At 53.9% G+C, this 13,980-nt stretch overlaps 1 protein-coding gene across 3 annotated transcripts in view; it reads left to right on the forward strand.

The window, feature by feature from the left end:
• The window catches only part of WSCD2 (WSC domain containing 2), a 112,293-nt gene that overhangs the window by 92,165 nt on the left and 6,148 nt on the right, over window positions 1-13,980 (forward strand). For all 3 annotated transcript variants that reach the window (XR_003517044.1, XR_003517045.1, XM_027576861.1), the window contains 2 exons: window positions 4,802-4,966; window positions 11,596-11,796. Coding sequence is in view for 1 of the 3 variants with exons in the window: in XM_027576861.1 (XP_027432662.1) it covers window positions 4,802-4,966; window positions 11,596-11,796 (366 nt within the window). In the remaining 2 variants the exon portion in view is untranslated. The remainder of the gene's footprint in view (window positions 1-4,801; window positions 4,967-11,595; window positions 11,797-13,980) is intronic.

Below are 13,980 nucleotides of genomic sequence, written 5' to 3' on the forward strand. Positions count from 1 at the left end.
ATGCTCTCCGGTGGCTTCCCTCCCAGAGGGGCCCCGGCCAGCCCAGCGCATCCCGTCCCACTGGGGCTGAGCAGGACAGGGGGGCAAGGGCAGGGCTGGGGAACTTGGCCTGGCTCAGGGACGACAACAGAGACAAGGGCCCCAGGCAAGGGGTGTCGGGTTCCAGAGACCCTCATCTCTGTCCCTCCTACTGAGCCCCCACCTTGGTGGCTCTTCTCCCGTCGTGAAGGCGGTGAGATTGAGTGTAATGTCAGCTGGGCTGGGAGTGGGGGACCCGGGTGACCAACCCAGAGCTACAGCAGGATCCCGGGCAAGTCTCTTCACCTTTCTGAGCCTCAGTTTCCCCATCTGTAAAATGTAGTGGTAGATTGTTGACCTCCAGGAGCCCTTTCAAGTCTAGGATTCTATCCATTTATTTATAGAAATCTTCTCTTTCTCCACCTCCCGTCCCCCTCCCTTTGCTGGTGGGAACTCTGCTTCCCGCTTGGCTCCTCGCCCATCTCTTGGGGCTGCTGGCCCGTGGTGGTGGCAGTGCTGAGGGTCTCTCGAGGACGTTCTTGGTGCCGGAGTCCGTGTTGAGTTTTTAGTTCACACTTTCTCACTGAAGCCCCTCGGCTCTCCTGGGCGGTGGGAATAATTATCACGGCCGCTTTAGAGGCAGGGAAACTGACACGGAACAGTTAAGGGCCTTGCCTGAGGTCACACTGCTTATAAAATTTCTAGCCGAAAGCCATTTCCTCTGACCGAGGCATCATGAAGGGCGGGTGGCGCTTAGAGAGGTGCTTTTGCTGGGACACTCCATCCGAAGGAAACCCCTGAAGGGTTACCCCAGTATCTGAATATGTGGACCACCTACTATGCGCTGGTCCTGTGCCCCATCTCACTGAATGATGTAAAGCCCACAATAAGCCTACAGTCAGGGAAACATCATCCCTACTCCCCGAAGCCTGGAGACGCAATAAAATACGATTGGGCTAGACCTCCTCTTCCTCTCCCAGGAACCGGGCCTCCATGTACAGTTGGGCAGGTTGTGTACTGCACAGTCATAACCTGTAGGAAAAGTGGTACCCGAAAGCCAGCCCAAGCTCTGCACTCTGGATAGCAGTGCCTCTGCCCAGAGGAAGGGGAGGGGGCCTTTTTCTGATGGGTACAAAAGTGTCAAAAGAGCTAGTGGCAGCCCCATCAAGAGCTCATACCCTATTTGGTCTTGACGGGGGTACCAGTGGTAGCCGCCTGTGGCTCCTTCTGTGGCACTTAAAGTCCTGCTAAGAGCCTAGTGAGCAGGAATCTGGTAGGTGCGGCTCTTGGCTTTGTTTATAGTCCAGCGAGGAGGGATGAACATTTGTTAGCTTTTAGGAAGTGTTGGTTACTCTGTGCAGAACCGGGTTGCCCTAGCCTAAGGGAGAGTCGTGCACAGATTAATTATTCCATGACCGTGAATGGCTTTGATGTGGATGGAACGGACATTGGAGCCTTTTCAAAAGCAGATAAAGAGCCCCTAATTGATGGCTTTGCTCATTCCCTGGGCCACGTCCCCAGGCCAAAACTGTTCTTCAGTTTTTCCACATCAGGCGTGCAGTCCCTCACACCAGCGAGGTCCGTGGTTTATTAGGTTGCCAAGAGCCTGGTCCACACGGCTGCCATTTATCCTGCATTTGCTGCGTGCTAAACCCTGCCGGGAATGGAATTATCGAACACCTACTGTGTGCCAGGCACCATCTAAGCCCTTGAGACTGAATTAACTCTTTCAGTCCTCACAATGACCTAGGTGCCGCTATTATTCCTCTTTCACAAATGTTGGAAAATTCTAAACACTTACAAATGTTCTAACATTTACCAAAGCTCTGAAATGACGATCTTACAGCTTGGCACAGAGAGGTTGGGTAGCTGGGCCCTAGTGGCACAGCTAGGACAGGGCAGAGCTGGGCTGCAGACCCAGGTGGGGTCTGGATCCTGGGCTGTGCTCTGAACCACAACTTCTTGGTATACTTTGAAAATGCTTCGCACGGACCCTCCTTTTCCTCCTGTAAGGTGATGAGCCCCATTTTTCAGGAGGAAACGGGCTCCGAGAGGGGGACAGCCTTGGAGTAAGACCCAGCTCTGTCCGATTCCAAAGCCCCACACAGTCCTGCTTTGATTTACGGAGCTTTTTTTTCAGGGCTGAAATAAACTTTCTTTTTTCGGACGGAAAACAACAGCCTTTACCTTGGAGTGGGTCTTGGCCTCCCAGGCAGCATTTGAACGGAGAATGCTGTTTTCTGGAGAAATTGGGGGCCGGGTTTGTTGTTTTCTTTTTTCTCCCTCCCAACATCTTGTGATGGGGAAAAAAAAATGTCAAACCTCCAGAAAAAAAACTGGAATCACACCGTGAATGCCCATAATGCATCCCGTAGGCTTTACGTTTGCCAACATTTTGTTATGTTGACTTGATCATCCATCTCTCCGTTTCCCCATCCCTAGATCCTTCTTATTTTTTTCATGCATTTCAAAGGACCATTGACCCTTGAAAGACACGGGGGTTAGGGGTGATGTTGACCCCCCCGCCAGCGCAGTTGAAAAATCCACTTTTTTTTTTTTTTTTTAAGTAATCTCTGTGCTCGGCGTGAGACTTGAACTCACAAGCTGGAGATCAAGAGTTGCATGCTCTTCCAACTGAGCCAGCCAGGTATCCCCACATCTGACTTTGGACTCCCCAAAAACTTTACTCCTAACAGCCTGCTGTTGATCAGAAGCCATACTGATAACACCAATGGGCAGTTAACCTCCATTTTGTATGTTACCTATATTATACACTGTATCCCAATAAGTAAGCTGGAGAAAAGAAAAATGTTATTAAGAAAATCTTAAGGGGGCGCCTGGGTGGCTCAGTTGGTTAAGCGACTGCCTTCGGCTCAGGTCATGATCCTGGAGTCCCGGGATCGAGTCCCGCATCGGGCTCCCTGCTCAGCGGGGAGTCTGCTTCTCCCTCGACCCTCTTCCCTCTCTTGCTCTCAGTCTCATTCTCTCTCTCTCAAATAAATAAATAAAATCTTTAAAAAAAAAGAAAATTTTAAGGAAAACACATTGATGGTAGGGTATTAGATTTATTAAAAAAACTCTTGCACAGTTCAGACCCAGGTTGTTTGAGGGTCAACTGTAAATTGCAACCATTTTACATGTCAGTGTACATATCCTTAATTATAATTCAATATTTGCTGTTTTTGATTTTTTAAAAATTTTTTTGAATTTTGCTATTTGATTTTTTTTCTTAAAGATTTTATTTATTTGACAGAGTGCGAGCACACGCACAAGCCGGGGAGCGAGCGGCAGGCAGGGGGAGAGGGAAAAGCAGGCTCCCCCCGCTGAGCAGGGTGAGGGGAGGGCACGTGGGGCTCGATCCCAGGACCCTGGGATCATGACCTGAGCTGAAGGCAGACGCTTAACCGACTGAGCCACCCAGGTGTCCTGCTAATGATTTTTTAAAGTAACATTTACATAGCGTGGAATGCACAGATTTTTAAGGGTATTATGCAAAGACAGTTGGATAATCTGTACCCCTATCAAAACATAAGACAAGCAAGTTACATACCTAGGCTTCTTCTGCAGTGTGTTTCCAGGAAAGCCATTCCCAGACACCTACTTGGCTTCAACAAAGACAAAGACCGGATTTATTTTTTCCAAAGTCTGCTCTGAACAGACTGAACCTGGCTGGGGTGGCGGGGGTGGGGGGAGCTGGGGCCCCCTGGCTGGAAGTCTCAGCATGAGGAGGTGTGGTCGATCGGCACTCATGTGTGAGCCCCGTGTTAACACACCCTCCCTCCTAAGACCCTCCTGAGAGCACCACTGTTGTCAGTGGTCCCATTTTATAGGCGAGGAAACTGAGGCTCAGACCCATCATTTTTCCCAGGGCGCCCGGCAGATAGGTGGCAGAATTGGAATTTCAATTTAGGAACTCAGACGTTTCCCTTGATGGGCTGTTATGAGTGTGGCTCACAGTAAGATCTCGGTAACGGCGGGTCCTGCAGGACGGGAAAGACCACCCTGGGAGGAATTCTGCGAAGGGCAGGATGGGGGGTGGTGGCAGAGGCTGCAAGGAGCGCTGACCGGTGCCTCCAGCGGGACTGGCTCTGTGCATGAGCGGGGCGGAGCCCAGAGGGGCGCCCCTGCGAGCAAAGGAGGAGGAGAAGGTGGAATGGCGAGTGTGGACAGCTCAGTCGGAGGTGGGATGGGAATGGGGTGAGGACAGAGAGTGGTTCCTCGAAAGAGATTTTTGTAATGATGGCGTGATTTTTCCATGTGTGAATGCAGATGTGATGGAGCCAGCGGGGTGAGAGAGAAGGGGGGGATCGGGGAGGAGGGAGGAGGTGGGGGCCCAGGCATGAGGACCCCTCAAGGTGCAAGAGAACCTGAGGGAAGGCCCAGCGCAGGGGACTCTGCAGTAGCAGAGGGAGAGGAGAGAATCCTAGATTGGGGGTTCCAGCCCTGCTTCCTCACTCTGGGCCAATGACCTCGATCCTCGGTTACCACAAAGGGACAGCAGACCTGTCCTCTCCCCTGCCACGGTTCCCCTGCCCCTGAGCCCACCAGACTGCCTGCCCCCCCACACGCTCTTCCTTCCCTCCCGCTCCCGGGGGAATAGGGCTGTTCCCCGCTCCCAGCCCTCATGTCCACCCTGTGATGAGGAACCGTTTTCCTCCTTTTAACCATGAGGAAGTCACCCTGGGCCGCCTGGCTGGGAGGGGGCGGGGCGTGAGACTCACACCTGGTCCTTCTGGTCCGGCTCCATCCGCCCTCGCCCCCAATTGTGTCCTGCCTTTTGCAGACAACCGCTGCATGGACAGAAGGTTCCTCCCAGCCAAGTCCAAGCAGCTCATCGCTCTGGCCAGCTTCCCTGGCGCTGGCAACACGTGGGCTCGCCACCTCATCGAGCTGGCCACCGGCTTCTACACTGGCAGCTACTACTTTGATGGTTCTCTCTACAACAAAGGTGAGGAGGCCAGTGGGGAGCAGAGAGGACCCACCGGGAGGGTAGGGGAAGACCCTTCTCGAGTGCCTACTGTGTGCCACTCAGCTCGCCCGGGCGTGGTTGCTAAGACCTGCTGTGTGCTTGGTACCTTGCCTCCACGTACACCCCACAAACATCGCCTGAGCAGCATCTCTTCAATAACGGGCATGGATCAAGCACCTACTGTGCACGTGCCACCTCCTCTCTCTGGTTAGGGCACCACAAACATGCCTTGAGCGCTGACTCTAGGCAGGTCCCTCCCTGCAGACGTTGAATGGCCAGCAACTCCATGCTATATACAGAGGGACAAAACTAGGTTCATTTGAGAGGACATTTACTGAGCACCTACTATGCATCAGGTGTCTTATCTACCCGGAAGCCAGTGGTATCCAGGCAGAGTCTGGAATGGGCTCACGGATGTTTACTGAGCACTGCTGTGCTCCGGACATACTTCCTAAGTGTGGTCTCCCAGCAGACATTTACGCAGCGCCGACTGTGTGTCAGGAGCTTCGTGTAGGTTCAGATGGCCACGGACAGACTTCCTTGGCCCACCTCCTGGGTGCCAAGAGCTGTGCTAGATGCTCCATTTTTAGTTAGCTCTGCGTCGGACGTAGGATGTGGTACCATTTCCCAGATGCAAACACCGAGGCTTGGAGAGAAGAGGTAACTTACTCCAAGTCACACAGATTGTTTTCAATGGGCTGGTGAGGGATTCTACCCTAGGGTGTGCCAGTTTCAAAGCCCACATTCTTACAGTTCCCATCACCCAGGCAAGAAGGCCCTGGGGGTTCTTACTGGGGAACTGAAAACCATGGGTGTAATGCCCATTGGATGTGAGGCCCCCTCCCAGGTCTGGCAGAGGGGACTATCAAGGAAGCAGTTCTGTTTGTGAGAGGTTTTGTCTATACGTGGGGCAGCCCGGGGCCGTGGGTGTTTGTGTCTGTAAACCAGACGAAGACCCCCTTCCTGGCTGTGTGACTTTGAGCAAGTTTCTGCACCTCTCTGATCCTGCATCATCATGCGCAAATCAGAGATCACAGTATGTACCTGGTGAGGTCATGGTGGAAGTTAATGAGTTGCTATGTGTAATAACCTTAGCCCAGAGTAAGTGTGCCATCAGTGTAGGCTGTGACTAGTACGGTCTGGGGGCCAGGCACTGGCCAGGCGCAGCTGGTGTTGACATCCCTGAATCCCAGCTCAGGGAGAGCCACGGGGGCATCCGTCTGAGGGTGAGAAGTGGGAGGGAGGAAGGTCAAGAAGGATGGAAAGGGGCAGGTTGAAGGATGGAGTTAGCAAGGGGTGTAGGGTCTGCCTTAGAATCCCGACTTTTTGTATGCGGATGAATTTTTAGTTTTGGCATAAGCCATCATTTATTGAGCACGTACTATGTTAGAGGCTCCACGCTGAGGGTTTGTCACTCTTATACCAGGATTTGAACCCAGGCTTGGCTGGCAGCAGTATCTACACTTTTAAACACCATGTCGTGCTGCCTTTATGGGGGGCTGCTGGGAGGAACCCAGGCAGAGTCTGGAATCTCTCTGGCTTGTCCGGGAGAGTGGCAGGGAGAAGCAGACTCAGGAAGCATCCCATGGCTGGCCCACATCCTAACCTTCCTGGGGCTGGGGCAAGAAACCTCTTGATGGAACTCTAGAATGTGACAAATATATGGGTCCTTCAGGATCATCAGTCCAGGGATGCAAAGTGGTTTCATCTCATGTGTCCGTTCCCCTGAACCCCTGTTTTAGATCGATGTGTTAAGAAGGATTCTGAGGTTCTCTTGTCTTTCAGAAACAAAGTGCCTTAATCTAGTAGTGATGCCTGTTGAGGGAGTAGAAGGGGGAATGGTGGGCTATGTGCCAGATATTAGCACCTCTGATCTAACTCCACCTCCTAACTTCAGACAAAGGGAAACAATCTTAAGAGGGTGTCAGGGGCTTGAAATCTTCAGACTGAACTCTGTTACTTATCAGGTATGGGACCTTAGGCAAGATTTCTTTACTTCTCTGAGGTTCAGTTTCCCCATTTATAATACGGGGATGTCAATAGTGAACACACAGTGGCTTTGAAAAAAATATATAAGACAATGTGTGTGAGGCTATGGTGTTAAAATAGCATCAGTCCGTCCTGCTAACCCCAAGTCCCTCCGCACATCACCTTTGCAGCTGAGAGACACTTAGCTTAAGGAAGTCCTCAAACCCTGGGGGGTGGAGCATGGGGGCGGGATTTGCCCCACTGGCTGGCCGATCTGCTGCCCCTTTAGCACATCAGACTCCAGGTAGGAGGAGGTCTTCATAGTTTGAAAGCATGCTAGCCATGTGCACGCGGCTTTCCTCTCCCTGGGACATCGGTCCCTGCCCCCACCCCAGCCTAGCTCTTCTGCCTGGAAACCCGCTCCCCAAGCCGCAGGTCACACCCCCTTTGCAGTATCTCTGGCAGACCCACGTGTCCTCCTGTCTCATTTTCCTCGTACCCAGGGCCCTCCTCCATCGCGGTCCTTATTATTATGAATACGTCACGTCGCTGTTAATAATACTAAGCATCGTGGGTGTTTATTGCATGTCTGCAATGGGCCCAGCTCTGGGGTGGGTGCTTTATATATTTTGTGATTCAGGCTCGGGCGGGGGTGTGCAGAAGTGGACAGGACCCCCCCAAGAGGAACGGGGGGAGCCCCAGGCAGAGGCCCTGGGGGTGGGCAGAGAGTTAGGGGCAGCAGGGAGGAGGCAACAGTGGAATCGGTCCGTGACCCAGTTTGGTGGCCCTGGACGGTGGGAGAGGTGAGGGCTGGGAGCGTGATGCGGGAGGGGCAGCCAGGACTGGCTGGGCAAGGGCCCTGAATGCACCCTCTCCTGGGGTCACAGGCCCGGCGGGGAGTGGGGTTTGGAGGGATTTCAGGCCGAGGAGTGGTGTGCTGAGATGGGCATGTGTGAAATACCCTCTGGCCACAGAGCCAGGATAGGATGTTCAGCTGCAGGGACAGCAGTGGGGACGACGGAACAGTGGGAAGGGCATTAGGAGCCCATGACTGGAAGTGGGGGGCCTTGGTGATGGGCCCGGAGGGGGTGGTTTCTGTAGGATGAGCTGATGATCCAGGGACTCGGGCCGATGGGAGGATTTTTGCGTTTCCTCCCTTGTCCCTGCCGCTAACTAGCTGGCTAACCCCCACCCCGGCTTGAAACCTCGATCTCAACCTCTGTAACAAGATTGCGTTGGGTGGGTGACCCCCAGGGCCCTCCTAGGTCTGATGGGCTGCTTGGCACTTTCTCTGCAACCCTCCCTTCTCCCATCCTGGCAGCAGCCTGCCCCACTGAGGGACTGCTGAGTGAAGGAGGGATGGAGGGAGAGCCTGAGCGGGTGGGTGGCTGGATTCTCCCCTCCTGGAATCCAAGTGTCTGTACCACTTGGGTTCTGCCTCCTCTTCCCGTTACCCAGAGAGGCTGGTCATCTGAAAAACATGATTTTCTTGGTGTCTCTGTCCCTCTGTCTGTCTCTCCTTCTTGGTCTTGCTCTGTCTCCCTCTTTTTCCTTCCTTGTGTCTCTCTCTGATCTTTTTCTTACTTTGTTTCTGTGTCTGCTTCTCCCCCCTCCCCTCTCCCTCCCTAGGCCTCCTGTCCCCTCTCTGTCCCTCTCCCCATCTCAGGGACCCCACTGGCCCCGAGTGCAGGCTCCAGCTCTGTGGCCTGAAAGAATGCAGAGGCAGGAGGGTCTGGGGTGACTGCCCAGAGTTGGCAGGGCCCTTCTCTGCTCCTGGGGGCCCACAGATGCGGCAGGGTATCCATGAGGCAGCCCCTCGGCCCAGGACCAGGACAAGGATTCCTGAGGACTGCCTCAAAATAGAGCCCATCATCCCTGGAGGACCAGCAACTTCCTGGGTATCCATGTGCAGAGCCAGGGTGGGGGGGCCTTTCCTGCCCTTCTCCACGACGGCTTAACGGCAAAATGCACAGGCAACTGTCATAGTGGCGGGGGGGGGCGGGGGGGCGGGGTGGAAAGGGGGAAAGGAGACTACATGGCTTATTCTCTCTGTGGCCCTAAACCCCCGAGTTCATTTCTCCAAATCCTGGGACCATTGTGCGGCTCCTCAATCCCTCTGAGGTCCTGTGGGTGCCCCAGATGAGCTGCTATTGTGGTGAACCCTCAAAGGAACGGGATTGAAATATTCCACACTGAGACAATGGAGGAGCTGGGTCCTGCATCAGGGAGAGCAGAGAGGGGGCCTCCTGGTGGTGGAGTTCAGCAATTCCGCTCTGCCCCCCCGCCCCCCCCACCCCCCGCCGGCTTGCATCCCTGATTGCTCCGTAATCACCTAGAGGGCCCTCCCTGGAGGACCATGGAGCAAACCTAGTTTCTCAGGCAAGCAGATCCCATGCGGGTTCTTAAAGGCTCCTTCCTAGACACAGAACTCCCGTCTCTGGGAGGCATTGTGCTAAATGGATTTTTCTCCATCTCCCGGCTTTTCCAGTGCACCTTACAGACTAACTTCTTAGGCGAACCACATCTGGAATCTAGAGCAGGTCTTTTCCGATGTCCATAGTCTTTGTATCTTGGTAAACACGGTGCTAGGTTGATTCCGTCATGTAACAGAAATGGGATCTAGGTCTCACAAAGCAGGAGCGCGGACTTAAACTCGTGTGACCACTCCGCCAGGTTTCTGTTTATCTTCTCTGAGAACTTGTATGCGTTCTTGTGTAATCCCCACACATGTTTTTCTCTTGCTGTGCCCGTGCTGAAATACATTTTGGCAAAGATAAAATGCAATTCTCGTTGGGAAGGTCCTTGTCTGCGTCATGAGGCGCTTTACTGAGGGCATGCATGACTGTGTACCTTGAAATCGGCTCCCAGTGCCACCTTGTGGGTCAACATCTGTGTCCCAGGCTCAGCTCTCAGGCTCCCAGACCTCACTCCTCATTGTCCCATGACAATTGGTCCATGGGCCTCAAAGGTTTTGGGTGATTATTTCCTCGTGGGCAGGGGCCAGTGCTAATTTGCAAGGCCAGTATACTTCCTCCGGCCTCACTTGGCAAGTCCCAGGATGGACTCTGGCTCGGGAAATGATGTTCCATTCCTTGTGACCCCCGGGGTGGGGGGGGAAGGGATGTACCTTTCCTGAAACCCGATCTCCAGGAACAGGAGTAGGTACCATGCTGGCCTCATTTGAATCTACCTTAAAAGCCTCAGAAACCTTTGTACGTGGGGCAAGGGGAGGTAGGGTGGCTTCTCCGCCCATCATGGCCCCCCAAGACTTGTTCTCATTGAGCTGCCATTGACTGAAGTCATCCTCTGTGCCTCGTTGATTTTCTCAAACAGCTCTGTGAAGGAGAAGCGGCATGGTTCTGTTTTATAGATGATGAAACAGAGGCCCAAAGAAATAACACGGAGTTGGAGACACAGCCATTATCTTGAAGGCCGCGTCTGAGAACATTTCTACTTGGCTTTTCAAGACGCCATCCAAGTGCCTTAGCTCCCAGGGGAGCAGGAGGCCCAAGAACTCAGTCTCAGGTGCCTGGATGGCTTGGGTTTGAATCTCAGCTCTGCGTCTCGCTCGCTCTAGAGCTTGGCCAAATTCTTTGATCTCCCTGTGCTGCAGTTTCCTTATCTATAAGACCTCTCCTAGAATCATTGAGAGCATGGAGTTGCCTAACTAATAAAAGGCTCAGACCAGTGTCCAGCACACAGTTGGCACCAGAGAAACATTCCCCCACAACCCACAACTTCTCTCAGTTCCTCAGCTTTTGAAAGGAAAATATCATGTCCCGCCGCTTTTTGCTTAAATCCTTTTTCAGGGCTGCCTAATATTTGTGTTCTTAGTACTGAGCTCTCCGTCGCAAACGCTGCAATCTCATTTGGCTTCGCACTTCCCTCTTTTCTGCTCTCAGAAGTCATGCAGCGAGACATTTCTTCTGACCCACCCCAGGACCTTCGCATGTGCTGTTCCCAGCACCGTTCCCATCCTCTCTTGGGCTAGTAAATTCCTCCTTCTCCTTCACATGTCAGCTTAAGCCCCTCTCCCTGTAGGAAACCTTTCTGGATGCCACCTCACTAGGTCAGTGATCTGGGTTAGGCTGCTGGGGCTGCTCAGCCCCCGACTGCAGGTTGCACCCATGTCTCTTCCACGAGTCTCTCACCACCTGGGACCAGCAGCCTTCTAGCGCCTCACACTGATGGCAGAAGCACACAGGAACAAGCATGTGATGCACCTAGGGACTGCAATAGAGACGTACTTCTGTCCTCCTTCAACTGGCCAGAGCAAGTCATACGGCCATGCCCGGGGATGGAGATGCCCCCCAAAGAGGGCTCCCCCGGTGTGTCCCTGTCAGGTGCTTCTTGGGGCACCTGGGCATTAAATCTCTGCCTCTTCTGCAGCTTGCTGGCTCACTGTGTTCGTGGATGTCATGATCTGCCTGATCTGGCTCCCAAAGACAGCAAGACCCATGAATATTTTTGCAGATTTTATTCCCAGACGTCAGCACAGTGCCTGGCCCAGAGTAGGTGCTCAGTAAATATGGGAGGAGACGAGTGAAGATGGGGGGAGGACCCCTGAGGCGGCCTGGGGGACTGGGCGGGACTCACCTCCCTGGGCTCACTGCCCCGTCCCCCGTCCTTGACGGCGGCAGGGTTCAAAGGCGAGCGGGACCACTGGCGCAGCGGCAGGACCATCTGCATCAAGACGCACGAGAGCGGCCAGAAGGAGATCGAGGCCTTTGATGCCGCCATCCTGCTCATTCGTAACCCCTACAAGGCGCTCATGGCGGAGTTCAACCGCAAGTACGGCGGTCACATCGGCTTTGCTGCGCATGCCCACTGGAAGGGCAAAGGTACAGCTGGGGTGTGGGGGGGGGTGCAGCCAGTGCTGTCTGCTGCGAGGGACCCAGAAGGGCTCCCCGTGGCCCACCACCCCCTGAGCAGCACCTGCTGGGAGACGGGGGATGTCACAGCCCGGCCGTCAAGGGCCTGGGCTCAAGAGCAAGACTCCCTGGGTTCAAACCCCAGCTCCATCCCTACCTCCCTGAACTTAGGCTTGTCCCATCTGTAAAATGGGGGTAATAATGGGGGGGGCTCTTAAGAATTTAACCCCTTAAAAACAGTAAACGTGACTCATTATGGAGATGAAGATCCTCATGTAATTGATATGGGATGGATGGAAACAGTTTCAAGAGCCCTTTCCTGGGAGGCAGGAGACAAGAATCCAGCCCATGGTCACGAGGTCATTTAGGAGCCCCTAGAACCACTGCTAACAACTCTGGGTTGTGAGGCTCAGAGACGTTAAGTGACTTGTGCCAGGTCACACAGCTGGGAAGTGACAATCTTGGCCCCCCAGCTGTGAATCTTAATATGATCGGGGTTTGAGATTCACCTCTGGCATTTAGTAGATGACAGCTTTGTGACTGAAAGTCTCACTCCAGAGCCGGTGGCCCGCGATAATGGTGAGAGCTTCGAAGTCAGACCTACCCTCTAGCATCTTGAGTACCTTTAACTTCTCTGGCTCTCCTCAAAATCCCATATCCAGTATCACCCACATCTCCGTCACTGTAAGGAGAGTCTTTAAACCCCACAATTAACCCTGTTTTAGAGATGGGACAAGCTAAGTTCAGGGAGGTGAAGAGGCTTTTCCAGGAGGTAGTGGACCTGGGGTTTGACCTCAGTTTTGCCCCTGAGCCGAAGCCCTTAACCGTTGTGATAATGGATGGGACGCTATGTCGACGGAACAACGGGATCACTCAGTCCAGGAGGTGTGCTCCGTAAATGTGAGCTCCCTCAACCTTAGCCTCCGGGAATCAGGCTGCTCCAGCCTCAGCCTTGCGGGGTGCTTTCTACTTCACCCCTCCTAAAGCTGCTCTAAAGCCCCCCCCCCCCGAGAGGTCCTGCGCTTGACAGCGTGGTGTTAATGTGGCAGTCCAGCCATTAATGACGTCATTCCTTAAAACCCTTGCACCTGTCTGGCCAACGGTGCCCTGGGCTCCCAGTTCAGTCAAGGGGGTCCTCTGTCCCTCCCCTTGCTTCACTCTCCATCTCCGAGGGTGGAAGCTTAGGCAGGTGGTGACATTTGTTCTGTTGTTCCACCAATAAATCAGACACCTCTTCTGGGAACAGTTGAAAATGAACACTCCTCGGGGCCAGGCTGAGAAGTCTGCAGGTGCACTTGGCAGAGGCCTGGCCTGAGCAGAGACCTTTCCTGCCCAGCTGGAAAGGACCTGGGGGTGACCAAGCCCAAGGGTTGTCAGCCCAGCCACACGGCAGCCACACAACCCTGGAGGAATGTGGGCAAATTCCAGGGCCCCAACCACACCAGGACCATTGCTGGAGTGGAATCTGGGCATCTGTATTTTTTTTTTTTTAAAGCTCCCCGCTGCTTCTAGAGTGCAGGTGGAACCGAAAACCACTGATTGATCCTCTGTTGATTAACAGGGAAACTGAGGCCCAGAGAGGCGGGGACCTGCCAAGGTCATTCGGGACCTTAAGGGTGGGAGTAGAATCCAGCTCTCTGCCTCCCAGGCATCCTGCTGTCCCCAGGGATAAGGGAGGGCCCTCACTTGGGAAGCTCTGAGCACTTTGCATTCATTAGGTCATTTAAACCTAATGCCCAGAGGAGGTAAGAAAGGCTGCCCATCCAGGTGGCATTCCATTGCACAGGTGAGAAAACCATCCCAGGAAGGGAGCAATCCCATGGCCAAGCCTCCCCCCACCCCAGGCTTGACTGAACTGGGATTCAAGCCCAGGCATCCGCTCCCAGGCCGTCTCTTACCTGGGGGCGACCCTGACTTTGTGATGCGTTCACAGCTTCTGACCTGGCTTGGCACCTGGTCTCAGGTTCAGGCAGTTCTAATCTTCTTCAGGGCAGCTGGGAGCTTTCAAACGGCAGATTAGTGAGGAGTCAGGACAGGCGGAACCACGGGGCTGCAGGGCAAGGGAGAGGGGAGGTTCCGGCACGCACATCTGCTGGCGGGGGCCTGGGGTCCCCCACAGTAGTTGGGGATGGGGAGCCTTCTCCCTTCCTCCCC

Source organism: Zalophus californianus, chromosome 14 (genome assembly GCF_009762305.2).
Source record: "Zalophus californianus isolate mZalCal1 chromosome 14, mZalCal1.pri.v2, whole genome shotgun sequence".
NCBI classification, from domain to species: Eukaryota; Metazoa; Chordata; class Mammalia; order Carnivora; family Otariidae; genus Zalophus; species Zalophus californianus.